The 16,507-nt window shown below is 50.2% G+C and overlaps 1 protein-coding gene and 1 pseudogene across 1 annotated transcript; one reads left to right on the forward strand and one right to left on the reverse strand.

Annotated features, from left to right (window-relative positions):
- Positions 1–1,352: 1,352 nt before the first annotated feature.
- Positions 1,353–16,353, forward strand: TARS2 (threonyl-tRNA synthetase 2, mitochondrial). The gene is made up of 18 exons (XM_004588858.2): positions 1,353–1,476; positions 1,655–1,851; positions 2,103–2,226; positions 7,456–7,580; positions 7,981–8,098; positions 8,218–8,282; positions 8,835–8,913; positions 9,738–9,884; positions 10,056–10,154; positions 10,446–10,663; positions 11,129–11,291; positions 11,513–11,650; positions 11,821–11,898; positions 13,694–13,794; positions 13,986–14,087; positions 14,257–14,329; positions 15,185–15,299; positions 15,973–16,353. Exons 1-18 carry the CDS (start codon positions 1,408–1,410, stop codon positions 16,119–16,121), a joined length of 2,160 nt encoding a protein of 719 aa, XP_004588915.2. The 5' UTR covers positions 1,353–1,407; the 3' UTR covers positions 16,122–16,353.
- LOC105942045 (protein sprouty homolog 2-like) lies at positions 3,763–4,538 on the reverse strand (annotated as a pseudogene).
- Positions 16,354–16,507: the final 154 nt, after the last annotated feature.

Raw genomic sequence — 16,507 nt, forward strand, 5'->3', positions numbered from 1 at the left:
AGGACAAGGCAGAATCCTTAAAGAAGCTATCCTTTGGAGCCTCTATCAGTTCATTGTGATTCATACACAATTCAGCATTTACTGAATTGACCTGCTACCTTGGTGCCTGTTGTAAAGCACTCCCCTATCACTTTGGGTGCAAAGCCATGAGTTCTGTCACCACCTTTTCAAATGCTATTGGGGAAAAAATTACTGTCTTCTCACTGCATACACGCACCCATGTAATCTTCCTCTCCCACAGCCTTGTCTCTTTCTCTGTATTTCAGGGTGTTAACATTGCCAGACGCTGGAGCCAGAATGCAGAGCGGTGCCCGTGACTCAGACAGCACCTTCAGCCTTGCTGGAAACCTAGATTAAGGTTTCCTCTGACAGCTCTGCCTCCACAACTCACCACTGAAACTTGAAAAACAACTCTAAGCATCCCCACCCCCCAGGTGAGGGGACTAATGGGAATTCCTGAGAGCCTTAAGGCAAGCCTACCCCCTTCCCCTCCAAAAAAAAAAAATCCTTCTTTGCTAGTTGACAAATCTGGCTGTTTCTGTTTTTACGGTGTGCGATTAAGCTGGGAGAGCTAAAACCTAGGCAGTCCTTTCTGGGATGAGGTAGTGGACCAGAGAGCAGGGTGTGTGGCAGGTGAAGACAAGACCCGGAGTTCCGGAGCCAGCATCCTTTCGTCATTTCCCTCGGGCATGAGATTCATCATCTGTAAGCTCAAGGGATCGCCAAGGTCCCTCTTAGGCACCATGACTATGAAAAGACTCCAAGAACTGTCTGTAGATTCTTTGCTCCAGCTGTAAAGATGCTCTATCCACTATTAACAGTAACTACTTGCTCATATACCACCCACTATGCTATTCATATGAAATCAACGTCAACAATCGGGAGTGGTTCTATTATTGTAATTGTGTAGAGGAGAAGCATGACCTAGAGAAATTAATTTGCTCTTAAATCACATAGTTAATGCGGAATCCAGGGTTTACACTTATTTTTTTTCCAGTTCCATGATCTGTGCTTCCAACAGTTTTCTACCTGCCTTTAGATCTTGTACGAGAATGGTTAAAAAATTACTACAACCTCCAGGCTTTTTCTCCAACTCATTCTGTATAATTTTCCTGCCCGGATTCTAAAAGCCGCGGGACAGTTTGTTACTCATGTAAGGCGAGGTTTTAGCTAAAACGCCGCGGGTTTGGGAATTGCCAAGTGTGTGTAACAGTTTCGGTCTTCCGGTGCGTCGGAACCAGTCGGCCACTAGTCGTGCGGCGCGGGGGGTGTACTTCTGCGGGAGTTCCTGGGGGTGGTGTCCGACTAGAGTGGCGGCTGTTGTAGCCAATAGGAAGAGAGGTTTGGCTCAGAAGCCAATGAGGAATTCGGCAAGGGAGAGGCGGTAATTGACCGGTCTGAGAAAACATGGGGCAGTGTCGGAAGTGGCGGCGGCTGCTGCGGCTCCCGGGGTTCCGAGCCTGCAGGCTACACACAGTGCGTGAGCCCCGCAAGAGTCACACCACTTCTCCCTCTGCCCCACTCTTCCCCCGGGCAGGACTCCCTGACTGTCCCCAGGCGCTGCACGGGAGCGCGGAGCCCTCAGCCTAGGGCCCCCCTAAAGACCAGGGTGGGGACCCAGGGCTCAGGGGGTCTGCGTTGTCTTTCCCGCCAGGCAGCTGCGCCCACCCCTCCGTCCTGGCTCATAGAGAGGCTCGGCCTGTTTGAGGAGCTATGGACTGCCCAGGTGAAGAAGCTAGCAGTCATGGCGCAGAAGGAATCCCGGACAATAAAAATATCCCTTCCCGGAGGGCAGAGAGTGGATGCTGTGGCCTGGAGCACGACCCCTTACCAGCTGGCCCGGCGGATCAGGTACCAGTCCCACCCGGCCCTACGAGGAGGGTTGTCCTCCCACCCCCCTGCTGTCCTTCATCCCTGTCAAGGTGACCTGTTAGCAGCGCCCTTTCAGAACCTCAGTCTGGCCTCTGCTGGCCTTCTGTTTTCCCGCTAGCTCCTCTCCCTCCTGGGACTTCGGGTGGCCGGGCGGTTGGTCCTCGTTTATCCCTGACTGTGGATGCTAACCCTGCCTCGTCTTTGTCCATCCCCACCTTGCGCTGCCCTAGTCCCACACTGGCAGACACCGCAGTGGCCGCCCAAGTGAATGGAGAACTTTATGATCTGGAGAGGCCCTTGGAGATGGATTCTGACCTCACATTCCTAACTTTCGATTCCCCAGAGGGGAAAGCCGTAAGTTCATTTCTTTATTAGGACTTGAGTGATTACTGAGTTAAGAGATGCTTAACGCAAGAAGTTCCAGAATTTCCTTCTCTTGCCTCCATTTCTCCACTGACTGTGGAGAGGGAGACCTGCTACACACCATGTGGATGATGTAATGGTTCCTGATCCTAAGCTGGAAGTTGATGGTGCTAAGGAAGGGAGAGAGAGTATGCTGGAAACAGAAGTGTCATGTAATGGTTCCGCCGACTCAGGTTTTGAGTGCAGCTGTCAAATGTCCTTCTTACTGCATATTTAATCTTTTTTTTAAGATTTTTTTTTATTATTGGAAAGGCAGATATACAGAGAGGAGAGACAGAGAGGAAGATCTTCCGTCCGATGATTCACTCCCCAAGTGACCACAACGGCCGGTGCTGTGCCGATCCGAAGCCAGGAGCCTGGAGCTCTTCCAGGTTTCCCACGCGGGTGCAGGGTCCCAAAGCTTTGGACCATCCTCGACTGCTTTCCCAGGCCACAAGCAGGGAGCTGGATGGGAAGTGGAGCTGCCGGGATTAGAACCGGCGCCCATATGGGATCCAGGTGCATTCAAGGCGAGGACTTTAGCCTTTAGGCCACCATACTAGGCCCTGCACATTTAATCTTTTTTTTTTTTTTAAATTTCAAGCGTTAATATATTTTCTATTTTATATTGAACATATGCATCTGTAAGCCCTCATTTGCAGCAACAGTCACATCCTCATAAAAGGGACAAAGTTTGTAACAGGCCTCTTAAGTATTCTTTTTTTATAAAATAACAAAATTTCAAATATTCTTTACACTAAACAATATGCTGAAAAAAATTAGAAAATAAAGGTTGAATTTTACTGTAACTGTACAATATACATGAAGTCCAAAGGGAAATCAGTCTTACAATAAAGGCTTTCTGTAAGGCAAAATACAATCTAAGGACATACTGATTCACATTCTTCCGAATGTACAACATGTTAGTATAATATTTTGTGATTGTGGCAAATATTACTATATATACAAAAATACAGCACATTATCTCTGGAGAAGACAATGAAAAAGGGCATTTTCTAATTTACAGATTTTCCAAGTATTAGTCACAAACCCACAACTCTACCTAAGGAGTGTCTGTTGCTTTAGCTTATGTAATGTATAGGTCACCAAGTTCTGTATCCCATTCTTGGAACTCCATGAGTTGAGTGCTACAAAGCTATCAGTTAAACTGGCACATGGACAAACACACTTCTCACAGCAAACAGCAAAGAATATCCCAACTCTCTATTAACTGTGTGTGGATTAGCACTGCTTAGTTGGTTGCATATGTATTTTTTTTTTTTTAGATTTATTTTATTTTTATTACAAAGTCAGATATACTGAGAGGAGGAGAGATAGAGAGGAAGTGGAACTGCCGGGATTAGAACCAGCAGCCATATGGGATCAAGGCGAGGACCTTAGCCACTAGGCCACATTGCCAAGCCCTGCATATGTATGTTAAAGAGAAAAGGGGGAGGGAGGGACAATCGTTATTATTGTAATATTCCTGATTAATGATGATGCTATGTTGGCTTTTCAAAGTTCCTGGTGGGGACGGTGGGAATTTTGCAGCAAACTGTGTTGGTGTTTTTACAACGACATCTGGGCCTGTTCACCAGGTTGTAACATCCCTGGCACAACTTAAGGCAACCCTTGGCTGGAAGGTAACACCATAAACAGGGCAAAAAGAGAGACATGACACCCATGGCCGACCATTGGATACAGCAGTGAGACTGGCTGCCAAGAACAAGGGTTGTCAGCACAGTTGTCCTCATCATCATTAGAACAGTGATGGAAAAGACCTTTCACACAGCACACACAGGTCCCATAGTCAATGACGTTCTACACCAAGCAATGGCACTGCTTGTCGCAGACCAGTCCGATGGCAGGGGCTAGAGGTAGGTGTACTCCTTACACTTGCACTTGCCACAGTCCTCACACCTGTAGGCATACAGGCCCAAATCTTCCTTGCTCAGTGGCTTAAATTCACCTGGTTTGAGCTCAGGCTTGGGCTGCACTCGGGTTATCCCCTCAGCAACCAGCCCCGAGGAGAAGGAGGAGCCCAACAGTCTTTGTTCTGAGGAGTTGCTGCTGGTGCTTGTCCTGGTGCTGCTCCGTGACCCTGAGCTGATGGTGCTAATGGACCTGGACAGAGGGACCCCTGCTGAGGAATGCACCTGCGAGTGCTGGAGCCTGGGTGGCTGGCTGTGCTCAGGCAGGCCATGGAGTCTCCTGTTTGCTGCACATTTAATCTTAACACAGCTTCCACACCCACACATGTCCAGTCCCTCCCTACTTTATCCTCTTGTCATCAGTTCAGGTAACACAGGTATTGTCTGAGGATCCATGAAAATGAACTTTTGTGTATAGATGGAGACTAAAGCCTAGAGCAATGGTTGTATCATAGTAGGTCCCTAGATTGGAAAAAAAAAATAAAGCTAAAAATCTAAACAGATCCCTAAAGAACCCCTCTCTTAAGAAGACAGTTTATAAAAATAAAAAAAAAAAAAAGAAGACAGTTTATAGGTTTGGCTCTGTGGCACAGCAGAGTAAGCCACCACTTAGAACACCAGAGTCTGAGTCCCAGCTGCTCTGCTTCTGAGCCAGCTCCCTACTAATGGAAAGCAGTGGAAATGGCTCAGGTACTTGGTTCCCTGCCACCTGCCTGGATGACCTGGGTGGAGTTCCGGGATCCTGGTTTGTTTTTATTTATTTATTTTTTTAATTGGAAAGGCGGATATACAGAGAGGAAGATCTTTTGTCCGATGATTCACTCCCCAAGTGAGCACATGGCTGGTGCTGTGCTGATCCGAAGCTGGGAGCCAGGAGCTCTTCTGGGTCTCCCATGTGGGTGTAGGGTCCTGAGACTCTGGGTTGTCCTCAACTGCCTTCCCAGGCCACACAAGCAGGGAGCGGGATGGGAAGTGGGGCCACTGGGATTAGAACTGGAGCCAATATGGGATCTCGGTGCACATGCAAGGCAAGGACTTTAACCACTGTTCTATTGTGCCAGGCCCCAGGATCCTGGCTTTGGCCTGGATGAGCCATCCAGAAGATCTCTCTCTCCCTTTCAAATAAAATACTTTTTTTAAAATTTTTATAAAGGTGTTTTTTTTTTGTTGTTGTTGTTGTTAGAAAGGCAGATTTAAAGACAGAAGGAGAGAGAAAACGGGTCTTCTATGTGCTAGTTCACTCCTCTAGTGGCCACAACAGCTGGAGCTAAGCTAATCCAAAGCCACGAGGCAGAAGCTTCTTCCAGATCTCCCACTGGGTGCAGGGTCCCCAAAACTTGAGCCATCCTTTGCTTCTTCCCTAGGTCATAAGCACAGGATTGGATGGGAAGTGGAACAGCTGGGACATGAACTGGCACCCATATGAGATACAAGTGTTCCTAGGTGGAAGATTAACCTATTGAGCCACTGCACTGACCCCAAATAAAATACTTAAAAAATATATATATGTATATATATATATAGGGCCCAACGCAATGACTCAGTGGCTAAATCCTCACCTTGCCAGTGCTGAGTTCCCATATTGGTGCTAGTTTGTGTCTCAGCTGCTCCAGCAGCAGAGGATGGCCCAAAGCCTTGGGACTCTGCAGCCACGTGGGAGACCTGGAAGAAGCGCCTGGCTCCTGGCTTCAGATTGGCTCAGCTCTGACCTTAGCAGCCATTTGCTGAGTGAGCCAGCAAACAGGAGATCTTGCTCTGTCTCTGCTTCCCTTTGTAAATCTGCATTCCCAATCAAAATAAACAAACATTTTAAAATAAATAAATAAAATAAAAAGACAAGACAGTTTACCCTAAAAGCCTCAGTGAGTATAGGAGCAGCCAAAGAAGACGGGGCCTCCTGGTTTCCAGTGCTGGGAAGCGGCAGGAGCTGAGGGTGGCTCTGCTGCTTTGTTCACTCAAAGGGCTCGCCCACTGCGTTTTTGCTGCTTAGTGGTCACTCCCAAAGCCTAGGTTCGCCATTTTGTAGTAGTAGTTCCTAGAAAACCATACTGGTTTTAACTTCTTTTTTTTATTATTATTATTTATTTCTACTGGAAAGACAGATATACAGAGAGGAGGAGAGACAGAGAGGAAGATCTTCCGTCCGATGATTCACTCCCCAAGTGACCACTATGGCCGGTGCTGTGCCGATCCGAAGCCAGGAGCCAGGAACTTCTTCCAGGTCTCCCGCACGGGTGCAGGGTCCCAAGGCTCTGGGCCGTGCTCGACTGCTTTCCCAGGCTACAAGCAGGGAGTTGGATGGGAAGTGGAGGTACCGGGACCAAAACTGGCGCCCATATGGGATCTCGGTGCATGCAAGGCGAGGATTTTAGCCGCTAGGCCACGCCGCCGGGCCCTTCCCATTAACTTCTAAAGAAAGGCTCAGCAGTTTAGGTGCTAAGTAGAAACCAATCTGTTTGTTGCTCAGGAGACACATCTCACCAACAAAGATCAGTGAAAACTATCTCATGGATTTTGATGTTTTTGCTTTTAGTTTCATTTCTTCAGAACACTTTTTTAAATTCTTCAGTGACTCATAGATCATACAGTAGCATTTTCATCAAGAAGGTTCTTGATTTTCATTTCTTCAGTGACACATTAGCCATTCAGTAGCATGTTATTTAACTTCATGACATAGTAAATTACCTTTTTTCTTCCTGTTGTTGAGTTTGTTTTGTGGCTTTTCGATTAAGGGGATGAATAGTAACTGTGTGATGGAGACTGTCATATCCAGATGTGAGGATACAATGCAGTATATATCTCTACTTCCAGATCAAAGGTGTACTCCCAATGTAGCGATTAAATATATGTTGACAATACGATGCTGGACTCTCTAACCATTGTCCATGCCTCCCATAATGGACTTATGGCTATGTATGAAGAACTATACTATTTGTAATAATATAGGGGAACTTGGTGGGGAGGGGATTTGGAAAATGGATTAAGGCAAATTCCAGGGCTTATGGAATTGTATCATAAAATAACACTTTTTAAAAAGGCATGATTTTGGGGTTCGGCAGCGTGGCCTGGTGGCCAAGGTCCTCGCCTTGATCCCATGTGGCTGCTGGTTCTGATCCCGGCAGCTCCACTTCCTCTCTGTCTCTCCTCCTCTCAGTATATCTGGCTTTGTAATAAAAATAAAATAAATCTTTAAAAATAAAAAAAAAGCAAAAAAAAAAGGCATGATTTTTGTTTTGTTTTGTGACTCCAGGTGTTCTGGCACTCCAGCGCCCACGTCCTAGGAGCAGCTGCAGAACAGTTCCTAGGTGCTGTTCTGTGCCGAGGCCCAAGTACCGAACATGGCTTTTACCATGATTTCTTCCTGGTGAGGGAGCGGTGAGTAGTGCGAGGAAAGAAGAGAACAAGTCTGGGGTGCTGGGAAGGCCCACTGCTGGGGGGTGCCCTGCTGGGATGGGGTACCCTCCCTCCACAGGACAGTACTCATCCTGCCTCTCCTGTCCTAACTCTGCTTCAGAGTTATCACCTCAAGCCTCTACCTGGTCTGCATTGCGTGCCTGCATTACTGTTGTCCTAATTGCGTCTACCCAGACTTCTCAGACCAACCAGTGTCTTCCTGTGTGGAGCTTGTTCTGCAACCATGAAATCTGTCCTGGGTTTCCTTTTTACGTCTTCTTTGTTTCTGTGGCTTTGCCAATAATTGAAGATTGTTCCTGGAGGTGTCACCCAGGTGATACTTGCTCAGAGGAACCAAGCCCACTAACTCTGCTCTTTGCAGGACAGTTCAGGGCTCCGAGCTGCCTGGTCTGGAGCGGGTCTGCCAGAAGCTGGCGGCCACTGCTCAGCCCTTTCGCAGGCTAGAGGCTTCCCGGGATCAGCTTCGTCAGCTCTTCAAGGTGAGGTGGAGATGCCGCGTGTAGGACGACTCAGAGGCAGAGGGAAACGGTGCCTTGCTCCCAAGACATCTTTGTGGGAGTAAACATTTGACTCTGCTTGGCTCTCTGTCACCTTCCAGGATAACCCCTTCAAGCTGCAGCTGATTGAGGAGAAAGTAGCAGGTCCAACAGCAACAGTGTATGGGTGAGAGTTGTCCTAGTTAAAGGAAAGAAGGGCCCATGTCATGGCAACTTCAGTTTTGCCAGTTTGAGTCCCTGCTGCTCCACTTCCAATCCAGCTGCCTGTTAATGCATCTGGGAAAGCAGTGGAGGATGGCTCGGGTTTATGAACCCTGCATGCCCATGGGAGACCTCACTGGAATTCCAGGTAGGCCGTTAGTACGATTTAGGGAATGAACCAGGAGATAGATGCAAGTTTTGTTTTGCTCTATCTCTTTCTCTTATCACTATACCTTTCAAAGAAATGAAGTAAATCTTTAAAAAGAGAGAGAGAGATTAAGGGATGGTGCAGCGGGGTGTGGGAAGGGCACTGGGTAAGCCAAGACAAGGATAAGAGGGAGGAGTAGAGGCAGTCTCAGCTGCTTCTCCACAAGAACTGGAGCTGGCTTCTTGCTGAGTTGGCTGCCTCTGTGGGAGTTTTTCCCTCTCCACCTCTTCTGGCAGCTGAGGCTGTAAGTGGGAGGAATAGAAAACCTCAAGGATCTGGAAACCACTAACCAAGCCCTTCTTTTCCCAGGTGTGGCACGTTGGTGGATCTCTGCCGGGGCCCCCACCTCCGGCACACCGGGCAGATCTCAGCGCTCAGGCTGCTCGCGGTCAGTGGAGGGAGGGTGGTCCTGCTGGGTGGGAGCTCCTGTTCCACTGCAGTGAGCACCCCCTCTCCATGCTGATGGCTAGGAAGGGAATCCAGAAGGAGAAAAAGACTTAGTTCCCAATTTGGGACACCCCCAGCTTGCTGGCTTGTCCTGCACTCTCTGCCAGCCGGTTCAAATTCTCTAGTCTGACATCATTGTTAAGGGAGATGGAGCAGGAAGGCATGAGCAGGTGTCTAAAACAAGGCCTTTTCCTGTCCTACTAGTAAATCTACATCAAAGGGACAGTAAAACTAAATGACATGGGAGAAAGTGTTTGAGGGAAACTGCTTTAAAATGTAGGCTGTTTCTTATTAGTCCTACTGTTACAGGAAGGAGCAGGCAAAGGCGTTTGCATTTTTATGTGGCAGGAATAGGGTATGATGTAGATTCTGGCTGTTCTGGCAGCTGTCTGGGGGTATGATAAGGGACTGGATAAACTGACATTTGTCCAGATCTTATTCTTTCACTCAGTCGCTGATCAGAAGGGGAGGGACTAAGTGTGGAGTGCTGATAGGGCAGTGGCAGGACAGGAAGAAAAGGAGTTGGCAAGGTGAGGATTGGCTTATGGAGGAATTGAGTCAGAGGCCATAAATGTGGCAGAGAGGGGTGCGACACATCCTTTCAGTGGTGCCGCTGGGAGAAACAGTGAGAAACATGAGGTGGGCTCCTTGTCAAGGGCCTGTCCGTGAGTGTTTATGCTGAGAGCATCACATGAGGCTTGAGGGAGAGGTTGGGTGCCTTCTCTCCTTCTCATCTGTCCCTTGGTCCCCTCTGTCCCCCCACAGAATTCGTCCTCCATGTGGAGGTCTTCCAGGAACCCAGAGATGCTGCAGCGGGTCTCGGGAATCTCCTTCCCCACAGCAGAGCTGCTGAGGGCCTGGGAAGCATGGAGGGAGCAAGCTGAGCTGCGGGACCACCGGCGCATCGGGAAGGTCGGGAGACGGGGGGAGGCGAGGGGCACAGGGGTCACGAGGCCTGAAGGAACACCCCCAGGGACAGCTGGGGGTGCTGCAGATGCAGTGAGCAAATCGGGCAGCTCCACTGTTTGCGCCTTCTGGGCTCCGAGGTCCCCTTGAAGTGACCGCTGCCATTCCTGACCACAGGAACAGGAGCTCTTCTTCTTCCATGAACTCAGCCCTGGGAGCTGCTTCTTCCTGCCACGAGGGACAAGGGTGTATAATGCACTGGTGGCTTTGATCAGGGTAAGGAGGACCTGAGTCCAGGGGAAAGAAGACCAGATGGGAACTGGACATTCGAGTTAAAAGACAGGGATTGGGAGCACAGACATAAAATGCTATGTGTCACCTGTCTGATGACCTTTATCCAAGTATTGCAGTTGCATAGTCTGCAGCAGGAGGGTGTGGAGACAGGATGTGGTGTGTAATATGCAGTGGCTGTGCTTGGCCTGGTGGCCCAGGAGGCTCACACAGCTGCCGCCCTGCTGCTGTCCTTCCCGCTAACTGTGACTTGCCATGTCTGACCTTCCTCTGCAGGCTGAATACACACACCGTGGATTCTCGGAGGTGAAAACGCCCATGCTGTTTTCTACTAAGCTCTGGGAAAAGTCAGGGCACTGGGAGCATTACAAGGAAGACATGTTTGCCTTGCAACCGTCAGATTCAGACGGGTCCGCGTGCTCCCAGAGCGAGCACCCTGCCAGGCTTCCCACAGACACCCTTGCCCTCAAGCCCATGAACTGCCCTGCGCACTGGTGAGCTGGGAGCCAGGAGTCCTGGATACTCCTAGGGCTAGGGGTTACAGTCAGGTTCTAAATGTGAGGCCGTGGAAGCAGTACTGCTGTACTAGCTTCGAGGCTTGAATCTGCCCTCTCCTCAGCCATGGGAGTCAGGGAAGTTGTAAGCTGTGGCACTTCTGTAGGCCTGTCTCCTGAACACATTGCATCAAGAATTTGGCCCTGCTGCCCAGCATTCCTCCTTCAGGTTAAAACTTCCCACTAAACAGGAGCACAATAAATTATGTCTGCTTTTTTTATTATTGATAAATCTATTTTTGAGCCAGGCAAGGTGCAGACTGCAGTGGGTGGGACTGACAGGACTCACCAAGGACCCCATCACGCTGGAAAGGATGTTAGCTGCTGGCATGGAGGAGGGGTGGGGTCAGTCAGCAGCGACTAGTTCTCCCTGTAACCCTGACCTTGCCTGCACTCCAACCTCAGCCTAATGTTCGCCCACCGGCCCAGATCCTGGAGGGAGTTGCCCCTGCGCCTGGCGGACTTTGGGGCCCTGCACCGGGCCGAGGCCTCTGGTGCTGTGGGGGGACTGACCCGGCTACGGTGCTTCCAGCAGGATGACGCTCACATCTTCTGTACGCTGGACCAGGTGGCTCTCCCCCTCCCACCACAGCATCTCTTGTCTCTGAACCACCAGACAGTCTCCCTGTGAACCCCCAGCATCCCTGACCTCCATTTGCCCACTGTATGTCTGACACGTCAGCTGCGTTCTGACACCTCTCTATTTCCTTGCCCTCTTTCCCCCAAACTGCCATCACCCCACATCTCTAGCTGGCACACAGCTCACTCATACTTACTTCTTGCCCCCAGCTGGAAGCAGAGATCCGCGGCTGTCTAGATTTCCTCCGTTCTGTCTATTCCATCCTGGGCTTCTCCTTCCGCCTGGCACTATCCACTCGACCGTCTGGCTTCCTGGGGGAGCCTCATCTTTGGGACCAGGCTGAGCAGGTGAGCAGGAGATGAGCAAGCACAGGCACATAAGCCATGCTCCAGTGGAGGGGAGAGGGCTCAGGGTGGTCCTCAGAGGGAGGCATGTGATGAGGGGTCCTTGTTGGGGACGGGGATGCACCCCTCGTGACATCCGAGCTAACTGCTGTCTTGCCTCATTATCTCTAAAGCTCCTTCAGCAGGCCCTAGAGGAGTTTGGGGAACCCTGGGAGCTCAACCCTGGAGACGGTGCCTTCTATGGGCCCAAGGTGAGCTGGAGCCTCTGGTTTCAGTTTTGTTTACTCATTTTCTGTTTTGTTTTATTAAATATCTAATAGATACAAAGAAATGTTTTTAACTGCATAGGGTATAAAGAAGAGCAGTAATTTTCCTGTTCCCCTGGGACTTGGGTTCTAGTGAAGGCTTTGGAAGATAGGTCAGCCGTGTCAGGCCTTGGATCAGTGCTGTGTTCCAGGCACTGAGGGAGCTGGTTTAGGACATTGACATTACTTGGGAGGTCAGGAAAGACTTCCTGAGATCTAAATAGTCAGTCATTGTTTGCTGGTTCACTCCCTGTATGGCTGCAATGGCCAGAGCTGGGTTGATTAGAAGCCAGGATCCAAAAGCTTCCTCTGGGTCTCCCTTTTCTTCTTTCTTTCTTTTTTTTTTTTTTTTTTTTTCCATGAGGGTACAGGGGCTCAAGCGCCTGGACCATCCTCTGCTGCTTTCCTAAGCGCATTAGCAGGGAGCTGGATCAGAAGGGGAGCAGCCAGGACTCAAAGTGTCAGCACCACAGATGGTGGACTTACTGTTACAGTGCTGGCTCCAGCGGGAGGCTGTTGGGAGGCTTGGGATGGGATCCAGAGCTTTTGATGGAAGGAGCCACCTTTGCCGTTGTACCGGTTAAGGAGGAAGAGCTGGTGGTAGACACCAGGAGCTTTGTAGGGGTGAGGTCAGCAAGTTGAAGTGTTTTCCCTTCCCATGCTATCAGCTGTCTCCGAATCCTGCATTGAGGTAGGAGGCAGCATCATTTGCTAAGACAGGAGTGGAGCAGGGGAGAATTGTCAGCCAGGAGGCTGAAGAGCAGGACTACTCAAAACCCATCTGTGGGATGTGAGCCCTGTGGCTAAAATCTGTGTGCTCAGTGGCTGCACATGCTGCTGTGGACACTTAGGTACCATATGTGCTGCTCATCCGAGTTCCCACATGTCTGTCCAAACACAGGGTATTCTAACTGCTCAGTAACTAGTAAACGAAAATACTGACCAAGAGAGAAAGCACATTTGATTGATTTTATCAATACCATAAGGCAAGCACAATATTGTTAATGAGAAGAAAAGTTTCCAAGAGGTTCCGAGAAAGCAGTCAGGGGGGAGGTATGTATTATGTTCATTGTTTGCTGAGAGGCACAGAGGAAGCGTGAAGCTGCTCGCTGAGGAGGCCAGGGCAGCGAGTGATGAGAGCAGCCTGAGGATGGCCGGTGGCAGCCAGGGCCAGCGAGCACTACCAGGGTGCCCTTGACCTCTGTTTTCCCATCTGTGTGGTTTATGATGAGGTGGGCAGCACTGAATCTGCTGCAGGACCAGTAGCTGGAAAACTAAGGTACCTCCAGGGTAGGATCTGACCACGAGAATGTGACCCAAGAACAGTGACTGGCACAGGGGAGCCAGAGAGTGCTGCCAGCTTCTCCTAAGGAAAGAAGCAGAGAATTGGGTGGGATGAGGGGGGTTGGACATAAAGAGGAATTAATGAGTTGAAGAGCCAGGAACAAGAACAGTTGCCAGAGCTGGAAGACTGTGAGACAGCCATTAGAACGATGAGTGTTTCCAGGGTGCAGGCACTTAGGGAGATGACAGGGTGAGGCTGGCTGGTGGCTGCAGTGTAGGTCAGGATGTGGCAGCCATACTAGCAACACACTATTACTAGGTAAGGGAACCCCTTAGAGGGGACAGTGTGATGGAGCCGGTTCACGTACCTGGAACACGTATAGACTGGGTAAAGGGCGGAGTGCACAAATAATGGTTCTGGTTTCTCTCCTGCCCACCCCCCATCTGTCTCCTTCAGATCGATGTACACCTCCAAGATGCCCTGCGTCGACCTCATCAGTGTGGGACAATCCAGCTTGACTTCCAACTGCCCCTGAGATTTGACCTCCAATATAAGGGGTACAGAACCTTGCCCTACCCTTTTCCCTTGATAGCCCATGGAATAGGTGAACAGCACCCTTTCACCTGTGACCAAATCTGCAACTTCCTCCCCAGCCAGGGCCGAACATACCTTTTGTAAACTGGAAGATGACTTTGGGGGTATAATTGTGACATCTGCCATTCTATGTGTCCCCCTTTCTCCCTCCAAGGCAGGCAGGCACCCTGGAGCGTCCGGTCCTCATTCACCGAGCAGTGCTTGGTTCTGTGGAAAGGTTGCTGGGAGTGCTGGCAGAGAGCTGTGGGGGGAAATGGTGAGAACACCCGCCCTGTGTTTCTGTCCTGGCCCTCAGAGTTGATCTTCTAGATCCTGTCTGCCTTCCAAGCCCAACCTCAGTGTCCTTCTCCAGTTTGCTTGCTGCAGTCACACATCAGGGAGAGCAAGAATGAATGATTTGCCCTTGTCTGTTTTCTCCCAACCAGGCCGCTGTGGCTGTCCCCATGCCAGGTGGTAGTCATCCCCGTGGGGCCTGAGCAGGAGGGATATGCCAGGGAGGTGAGGTGCCAGGGGACACAGGAGGGGAACCTGCGGGAAGTCTGGTGCTTGATCCTGAGGAGAAAGAGGCAGTGCTGGGCGGTGGAAAGGGCGCACAGACCATGGGGACACAGGACTGGGCTGTGGTGGCAGCTGTCCAGTATGCTGGACATGTCTCATCTAACAAATGAGGCTAAATCTCTGCCTTGTGACAGAATATGAAAATTAAATAAATCAGCTGATGTTGCATGCTGCCATCAGAATACTTAGCACAGAAGTGAGATTGGGTGAATGTTGATTTGTTTTTCCATCCTTTTTCAAAAAGATAGATTTATTTATCTGAAAGGCAAAGTGACACAGAAAGGGAAATTGAAGAGAGAAAGAGACCTTCCATCCATGTACTGGTTCACTCCCCAAATGATTACAACAGCCAGAGCTGGGCCAGGCCAAAGCCAAGAGCCCAAAACCTCCATCGTGTTCTCCCTCATGAGTGACAGAGGCCCAGACACTTGAGCCATCATCTGTGCCTTCCCAGATACATCTGAAAGAAGCTGGATTGGAAGCAGAGCAGCTCAATCTCTAGCCAGCACTCCGACAGGAGATGCTGGCATCCCAAGTGGTGGCACCAGCCCATTTTTGCTTTCTAAAGGGAATTGAGTATAGGGCTCATCCCAGAAGTGAGCAGCTGGTTGGGTAGGACTAGCTAGAAGCTGGCAAAATCTCCCAAGGAAGGCAGACAGAAAGTGGGTTGGCAGTGGGGATGAGGGGGACCTGGGAATATGGGACAGATGGGGATAGGACAAAAGCAGTGTCCAGCAGCCCTGGCTCTTTAACTTTCTGTTCAATTCACTTTGTACCATCAAACCCCTGTTGCAGGTACAACGGACCCTGCAGGCTGCAGGACTGGCCAGTGACCTAGACGCGGACCCCAGCCTTACCCTGAGCCGGAGAGTCCGGCGGGCCCAGCTGGCCCACTACAATTTCCAGTTTGGTGAGTGGATCTATCCAGGGCTTCAGAGCCCCCACCCTCACTCCCAAGTCTTTCCCTTGAGGCTGTTAAGCTTGGTTATCTGCATAGTTGGGTTATCTGGGGCTTCCTAGCTCTGTAGGAAACTGTCTCATTGGACCCTGGTTCCCTCACATAACCACACTGCACCACCTCTGACCCCGAGGACACTTGTCCTCGATCAACTCTACCCTAGCCCTTGGTGTCTTCTCAGCTAGTTAGCCAAGGGAGCAGCAGAGAGGAAGGACTAGTAAGGCATTGGTTAGTTAGTTAGACTTGGCGGGAGTCAGCCCTAAGGGATAAGGAGAAAAACCTTCGGAAGAAAGTGCTGGCACTGCCCTGCTGCCACCATGTTCATGTGTCAGGGTGCAGAGTTTTTGAGTCTGCTTTTTGATCTGTTTGTTTTTCTCCTACTGAATCTAGTATTTTTGGCCCATGGGCTCCTGCCCAGAAGGTGATAAGGGGTAAAGAAGGCAGCATTTCCTTATCTTCCCAGGATGAGTGGTCTGACAAGAGCACAGTCATGGCTAAATATAACCTCTCTTTGAACCATATCAGGGATGGACTCCCACCCTTCCTAAAGATTTGGGTAAAAGGAAGTAACCCCTGTGCATGCATCTTCCCTGAGCTCCGCAAACCTCCTTTCCCCTTCCTGCAGTGGTTGGCCGGAAAGAGCAGAGCAGCAGGACAGTGAGCGTCCGGACACGAGATAACCAGCAGCTTGGTGAGCGAGATCTGAGGGACGCCACACGGCGGCTGCTAGAGCTGCAGGGCGCCAGGGTCCCCAACGCTGAGGAGGTCTTCTGAGCCCGAGGACAGCAAGAAGACAGAGATCTATGAGTGCTGGCAGCCTGGCCGAGCCAGGAGTGCCTGGATGGAGACCCGTGAGGGCCAGCAGTCTTGCCTTGCGGGTACACCCACCCTGGGGTCCTTAGAACCGCATGTGGGTGCTCTCAGAAACAGAGACTTGATTTGGGGACCCCACAGCAGAGGAAAAGCTATTACTTGAATGTGAAGAGAATGAGATTTTAAAATAAATTGGAAATCACTGTGTGTCTTCATCTCTGACTCCTGAGAGGGACCTCAAAGAGACAGGCCTGGTGCTGGCAGGTGGGACAGCTTTTCTGTGCCCCATGGCAAAGACATGCTCGTTCCTGAGCAGGCAATGTGGGCATGGAGAAACCGAGGTGCCA

This window comes from Ochotona princeps, chromosome 2, assembly GCF_030435755.1.
Source record: "Ochotona princeps isolate mOchPri1 chromosome 2, mOchPri1.hap1, whole genome shotgun sequence".
Lineage (NCBI taxonomy): Eukaryota > Metazoa > Chordata > Mammalia > Lagomorpha > Ochotonidae > Ochotona > Ochotona princeps.

Excerpts from the sequence above, each read along its gene's own strand:
- TARS2 (XM_004588858.2), top strand. The coding sequence starts at position 1,408 with ATGGGGCAGTGTCGGAAGTGGCGGCGGCTGCTGCGGCTCCCGGGGTTC. Across the intron at positions 7,581-7,980 it reads TTCTTCCTGGTGAGGGAGCG|GACAGTTCAGGGCTCCGAGC; the intron begins GTGAGTAGTGCG and ends TGCTCTTTGCAG. Across the intron at positions 14,088-14,256 it reads GAGAGCTGTGGGGGGAAATG|GCCGCTGTGGCTGTCCCCAT; the intron begins GTGAGAACACCC and ends TCTCCCAACCAG.